Below are 7,500 nucleotides of genomic sequence, written 5' to 3'. Positions count from 1 at the left end.
TGTATGTATGAATGAATGTATGTATGAATGAATGTATGAACCTCACTTGTGGTGTAGGGTTGTTGTTGTTGTTGACCCCTGACCCTGACCCTTGACCCCTGTGTGTGTTCCAGGCACCTGACACCTCTGTGTGTGCTCCAGGCACCTGACCCTGACCCCTGTGTGTGTTCCAGGCACCTGACCCTGACCTCTGACCCCTGTGTGTGTTCCAGGCACCTGACCCTGACCTCTGACCCCTGTGTGTGTTCCAGGCACCTGTCCACCTCCAGGGTGAGGGCCCTCCTCAGCATCTCCGGCCCCTTCCTCAAACGAGCCTCAGCGCTCTCTGTCTACGTGAGTACCTATCTATCTGTCAATCAATCAATCAACCAACAAATCAATCAATCAACCCATCTACCAACCAATAAATCCACCAACCAATCAATCAATCAATCAGTCTATTAACCAATCAATCATTCAATCAACCCATCTATCAATCACCCAACCCATCTATCAACCCATCAATCAATCAATCAATCTATCAATCAACCCATCTACCAATCAATCATTCCTCCTCCCTCCTGATGGTGTGGTCCTGCTGTTCCTCCTCCCTCCCCTAGGTGGTGCTCATCATGTCCGTCCGGCTGTGGCTGATGGGAGGCTCCATGCCGCTGTTCTCTGAGCAGGACAACCCAGCCTCCTTCTCCCCTCAGCTGCTCACCAGGTTAGACACTCACACACACTCACACTCACACACACACACACACACACACACACACACTCACACTCACACACACACACACACACACACTCACACTCACACTCACACACACACACACTCACACACACACACACACACACAGGGATACACACTCACACACACACACACACACACACAGGGATGCGCACACACACATGGGAGTGTGACATGGGAGCCGAAATGAAATGCACACTCGCTGCTGAGGCTGACGCTTGCAGTGTGTTGGAGCCGTTAGGTGGTCAGTTAGACTAGATGTCGCCTGTGGGTGTGTGTGTGTGTGTGTGTGTGTGTGTGTGTGTGTGTGCGCGTGTGTGTGTGTGCGTGTGTGTGTGTGCGTGCGTGTGACAAAAAATAGGCGAGAGTCCGACTCTCTAGCCGGCATGCCGCAGCAGCCCGCGTGAGACATGCTTGAGACACTGCATGGCTGCTCTAACACGTCAACATGACATGAGAAGCACACGGCGCGCTGCTGAGGTCGACACTTGCGGTGTAAACCTAAAGCCCTTAGCGGTGTCAGCTTCATGTGTGTGTAAACCTAAAGCCCTTAGCGGTGTCAGCTTCATGTGTGTATGATGTCCTGGGGTCTCTTCGCCTCACAGGACCAAAACATCTAGATCTAGAAAAAAATCCTCCTAGTCCTGGTGAATAATTGCAGATTCGCATGAATAGAAATGTGACAAGATCTCAGAATGTCTTCCCACACACACACACACACACACACACACACACACACACACACACACACACACACACACAGCACCTCGCTGTCCAGCTACACAGATGTCTATTATTACATTATTACATTATTACATGAAATACTAAACCTACCCCTGACAAACCTCTCTCTGCAAGGCTGCAGCAGCTACGGTTTGCTGGTTTTCCAGGGTGTGTGTGTGTGTGTGTGTGTGCGTGTGAAGAATAGCTCATCCTCTTCCACGGCCACCTGGGAAATCAAGTCCTGGAGCTTCCATCGAGTGTAGTCCTTCTCTCCCCACTCCATCTCTCCCCCCTCTCCTTCTCTCCCCACTCTATCTCTCCCCCCTCTCCTTCTCTCTCTCTCCCCATCTCTCTCTCTCCTTCTCTCTCCCTCTCCTTCTCTCTCTCTCTCTCTCTCTCCTTCTCTCCCTCTCTCTCTCTCTCTTTCTCTCTCTCTCTCTTTCTCTCTCTCTCTCTCTCCTTCTCTCCCCCCTCTCCTTCTCTCCCTCTCTCTCTCTCTCCTTCTCTCTCTCTCTCTCTCTCTCCTTCTCTCCCCCCTCTCCTTCTCTCTCTCTCTCTCTCTCCTTCTCTCTCTCTCTATCTCTCTCTCTCTCCTTCTCTCTCTCTCTCTCTCCTTCTCTCTCTCTCTCTCTCCTTCTCTCTCTCTCTCTCTCTCTCTCTCTCTCCTTCTCTCTCTCTCTCTATCTCTCTCTCTGGCAGATCGTCAAGGTCTGTCTTGTCATTGAGAGAGAAGATTGTTTCAGCCTTAGAAAGCTCTCTATCTCTATCTGACTATCTCTCCATCTCTCTCTCTCTGACTATCTCTCCATCTCTCTCTCTCTGACTATCTCTCCATCTCTCTCTCTCTGACTATCTCTCTATCTCTCTCTATCTATCTAGCCTTTCCATCATATTCTATTGAATTTCTGCCTTGTGTATTTAATACTCACCTTGAGAAGTGTGTGTTGTGCTTTGACACTGTCGAAGGACTGGATGTGTGTGTGTGTGTGTGCGTGTGTGTGTGTGTGTGTGTGTGTGTGTGTGTGTGTGTGTGTGTGGTCTCCAATTATGCACCCTCTCCATCTGTGGTGATGCACTAGTGATTATCCATCATGTCAGCGTTTCTCTGCCAGGCCATTTATAATTCATCACAGCGGCATCCCCACATTAATCTACTGTGTGTGTGTGTGTGTGTGTGTGTGTGTGTGTGTGCGTGCGTGTGTGTGTGCGTGCGTGTGTGTGTCTCTGCTTGTGTGTGTGTGTATAAACAGGGCGTTGTGGTCACAGCTTCATGTTTCATGTGAATCCACGGCTGTGGAGACTCCTTAACCTGACACTGATCCCTGCTTGTGTCCCTGTGTGTGTGTGTGTGTGTGTGTGTGTGTATCTGTTTGTGTGTGTGTGAGAGTATCTGTGTGTGTGTGTGTGTGTGTGTGTGTGTGTGTGTGTGTGTGTGTGTGTGTGTGTGTGTGTGCGTGTGTGCGTGCTTGGGCAACAGTGCATTGCTTGTGTGTGTGTTGGTTATATTTATTTTCAGCGATTTCTGTTGATTCAGCTTTTGCTGCTCCTCTCTCGTTTCTCATAAAGGTCAGGGGTGTGTGTGTGTGTCTCTTTGTGTGTGTGTGTGTGTCTCTTTGTGTGTGTGTGTGAGTGTGTGTGTGGGTGGATGTGTGTGTGTGTGTGTGTGTGTGTCTCTTTGTGTGTGTGTGTGGGTGGATGTGTGTGTGTGTGTGTCTCTTTGTGTGTGTGTGTGTGTGGGTGGATGCGAGCGTGTGTGTGTGGGTGGATGTGTGTGTGTGTGTGTGTGTTTCTGTGTGTGTGTGTGTGTGTGTGTGTGTGTGTGTGATCTTGTGTGTGTGTGTGTGTGATCTTGTCTGGTGTGTTGGAGTGTCCTCTGAGTGTGATCATGACGGTCAGAGGCGCTAACACCACCAAGCTGTGTGTGTGTGTGTGTGTGTGTGTGTGTGTGTGTGTGTGTGTGTGTGATCTTGTTCAGTGTGATCATAGCAGCTGGTGAGCATAATGCTGCATGCTAAACACCTGGCCTTGTTACTGAGACAAGGTTAGCACGTGTGTACACACACACACGCACACACACACACACACACACACACACACACACACACACACACATACATACATACATACATACATACACACACAAAGACAGTCAATAGAACACTTAATACTGTCCTGCTGAGCTCGGATGTTCTTCGATAAATCAATCACCTCCTGTAGCTTGTATGTACGCCATCTCACCCCAAACCACCTCAAACCACGCCATCTCACCCCAAACCACCTCAAACCACGCCATCTCACCCCAAACCACCTCAAACCACGCCATCTCACCCCATTCCACCCCAAACCACCTCAAACCACGGCATAATAATAATAATAATAATAACAATAATAATAATAATAATAACTTGGATTTGTATAGCGCCTTTCATAAAACCCAAGGACGCTTAACAATTCTAGAGGAGATGGTCAGACAGACAAAACAGAAAACAAACAAAGCAAAACAGAAACAGTGACCAGGGGCCACAGGCCTTGATAAACAGATGGGTTTTAAGGGCTGATTTGAAGGAGTCCAGGGTGGGGGCGTTGCGGATCACTATGGCCATCTCACCCCAAACCACCTCAAACCTCCTCAAACCACCCCAAACCACCTTAAACCACGCCATCTCACCCCAAACCACCACAAACCTCCTCAAACTACCCCAAACCACCTCAAACCGCCCCAAACCACCTCAAACCACCCCAAACCGCCCCAAACCACCCCATACCACAGCTCCTCTGGTCGAAGGACATTTTGTTCAGCTATTCTGGGGAAACCTCATTTTTCCTCTGAAGGAGAATCTATTGAGAATCGATGTGTGCATATATCTGAGACTGCAGCTCTCTGCAGTGTGTGTGTGTGTGTGTGTGTGTGTGTGTGTGTGTGTGTGTGTGCGTGTGCGTGAGTTAGTGTCCCTCCATACCTTGCCGCTCCCCCCTGTTTTCTTTCATACATCTCTCCCCTCTCACCACACTTTCCTCTCCTCCCTCTCTTCTCTCTTTCCTCTCTCCTCTCCTTTCTCTCTCCTCTCCTCCCTCTCTTCTCTCTTTCCTCTCTCCTCTCTTCCCTCTCTCCTCTCCTCCCTCTCTTCTCTCTTTCCTCTCCTCCCTCTCTTCTCTCTTTCCTCTCCTCCCTCTCTTCTCTCTTTCCTCTCTCCTCTCTTCCCTCTCTCCTCTCCTCCCTCTCTTCTCTCTTTCCTCTTTCCTCTCTTCCCTCTCTCCTCTCCTCCCTCTCTTCTCTCTTTCCTCTCCTCCCTCTCTTCTCTCTTTCCTCTCCTCCCTCTCTCCTCTCCTCCCTTTCTTCTCTCCTCCCTCTCTTCTCTCCTCCTTCTCTTCTCTCTTTCTGTTCTTCCCTCTCTCCTCTCCCTCTCTCCTCCTCTCCCTCTCTCCTTCTCTTTCCTCCCTCCCTCCTGCTCCCTCAACCAGACCTCTACCTGGCTGACTGTGTCCTTGGTCTTGTAATAGTCTCAGATAGAATCAATACCACACTGTGTGTGTGTGTGTGTGTGTGTTTCGCTCTCTATCTTTCTCTCTCGCACACACATACCGACACACACAAACACTGACACACACCGACACACACACACACACACACACACACACACACACGCTCACTCTGTGTGTGTCTCTCTCTGTCTCTCTCTCTCTTTCTCGCATGCGGCGTGTTGGAGCCGTTAGGTGGTCAGTTAGACTAGATGTCGCCTGTGGGTATATGTGTGTGTGTGTGTGTGTGTGTCTCTCTCTCTCTCTCTCTCTCTCTCTCTCTCTCTCTCACACACACACACACAGGCGACATCTAGTCTAACTGACCACCTAACGGCTCCAACACGCCGCATGCGTCAACCTCAGCAGCGAATAGGGTGCATTTCATTTCGGCGCCCATGTTAACGGGTTAGAGCAGCCATGCAGTGCGTGTATCGAGTGTGTCCCACACAGCTAGAGAGTTGGACTCTCGCCTATTCTCTCTCGAGTGTTGCAGGCGAAACTCATTGTACAGAGACAGGGCTGGCAGTAGCAGCTCCGCAGTCAGAGACACAGCAGACACACAGCAGCCAGTAGGGAAGCAGCAAGCGTGAGAGCCGCAGCAGCTGGGCCACGCTCACGCGCTGCTACGGTAGAGGTCAGCGTGTGTGTGTTCCAGCTGTAAGGACCATGTACAGGTGAACTGCAGGTTGTGTTTGTTGACACTGTGTGAGCAGTGTGTGTGTGTGTGTGTGTGTGTGTGTCTGGGTTTCCGTTAACCGGTAATTACCGGTCTTTGTCCGGTAAAATCTGTTGAAGTCCGACAAATTTAAACCTCTTCGGTCATAATGTCCGGTGAAAATAATTCCTTCTAAGCACAATTTGAATACAATTCGCTAAAGTTTAATTGTCACATTCTGATTCCTTCTATATTAAAAAAGACGAATATATAGGCTATATATTTCTTTTATTATTATATGATTTGACGCCGGCATGATGATGACTCCGCGAAACAGCGGTAATAGCCTGACTAGCGGCAGGGTTGCCAGATGGGATTGACAATTTACAGCCTAACCAGTCTATTATCGCTAAACCCAGTAGCCCATTCGGCGATAACCCGGCCCATCTGGCAACCCTGCGTAGCGGGCCACCATAATAATAATAATAACTTTTATTTGTATAGGCTAGCGCTTTTAACCTGCAAACGTTGCAGCTCAAAGTGCACCATAGCGAGCGAGAGGTAAACATGGCAAGACAAAGTAAGCTTAACAATTACTTAATGAAACCAAGCTACAATGAGTCTGAGGAGAAGTCTGACTCTAAAGAGATGGAGGCGGCTGACGCCGTAGTGGCTCCTCCAGCCAAAAAGTCTCGAGGGTTCCGAGTTGAATGGAAAGAAAATTTCCCCTGGCTGCGTTTAGATGGGGAAGGAAAAATGTTCTGCTCACCGTGCAAAAAATCGGGGAGGAATAACGGATTCACGAGAGGAGCAACGAATATGAGAATGTTGCACTTTTCAATAAAATGTTATAAATCTAGACATTGTGGTATTTCTTTATATACGTATCCCAGCCTGCCTATCAATTGTTTCTCAATAAACAGTTATGTTCTCCTCATTGTCATACTCCCGAGTCCGATTAAGTATGATTTGACAGGCAGTTAAACTAAATGCCTTCCCAACCAGCGAGACCTGGTTATAGAAATGACGTTGTTTTATTGATAAAAAAGGGTAAAACTGGAAAGAGAAAATAGAAAACTCACATTAATCCCGGCGCCAATTTTTTCTAACGGAAACCCTGGTGTGTGTGTGTGTGTGTGTGTGTGTGTGTGTGTGTGTGTGTGTGAGTGATCAGCAGCTCTAATGGGACCCTGTGGTCGTTAAGCTTTTATTTTAATGAACCTTTCTCCCCCCCCCCCTCTGCCTCTCTCCTCTGTCTCCCCACCCCTCTGTCTCTCATCCCCCCGTCTCTCACCCCTCTGTCTCCCCCCACCTCTGTCTTCTCCCCCCCCTCTGCCTCTCTCCTCTGTCTCCCCACCCCTCTGTCTCCCCCCCTCTGCCTCTCTCCTCTGTCTCCCCCCACCTGTCTCCCCTCCCCCCAGGTTCCTGACCTACTCCTACCTGTTGGCGTTTAACAGCTGGCTGCTCTTGGCCCCAGTGGTGCTGTGCTACGACTGGCAGGTGGGCAGCATCCCTCTGGTGGAGTCTCTCTGGGACCCCCGCAACGCCGCCGCCCTGCTGGTGGCCCTGGGGATGGCAGCCCTGTGTCTGCGCTGCCTCACCTCCCTGCAGGTACACACACACACACACACACAAACACTCACGCACACACGCGTGCACACATGTGCACACACACTCACGCACACACAAGTGCACACATGTGCGCACACATGTATACACACACACATGCATGCGCACACACACTCACGCACGCACACCCACACACACACACACACACACACGCGCGTGCACACACACACACACACAGTCAGCTCTCAGACTGATGCAAACATCATCTCCTCATGAAGCCTCACACTTATATAATACT

At 49.7% G+C, this 7,500-nt stretch overlaps 1 protein-coding gene across 1 annotated transcript in view; it reads left to right on the top strand.

The window, feature by feature from the left end:
• tmtc1 (transmembrane O-mannosyltransferase targeting cadherins 1) overlaps positions 1 to 7,500 on the top strand; it is a gene marked incomplete at both ends in the record, with an annotated part of 97,406 nt that overhangs the window by 42,322 nt on the left and 47,584 nt on the right. The window contains 3 exon segments of the mRNA XM_080550770.1: positions 252 to 333; positions 600 to 703; positions 7,055 to 7,244. Coding sequence (XP_080406896.1) covers positions 252 to 333; positions 600 to 703; positions 7,055 to 7,244 — 376 coding nt within the window.

This window comes from Nansenia antarctica (assembly GCF_963989245.1).
Source record: "Nansenia antarctica genome assembly, contig: SUPER_8_unloc_2, whole genome shotgun sequence".
Classification (NCBI taxonomy): Eukaryota; Metazoa; Chordata; class Actinopteri; order Argentiniformes; family Microstomatidae; genus Nansenia; species Nansenia antarctica.
This window is presented reverse-complemented; position numbering and strand designations above follow the sequence as displayed.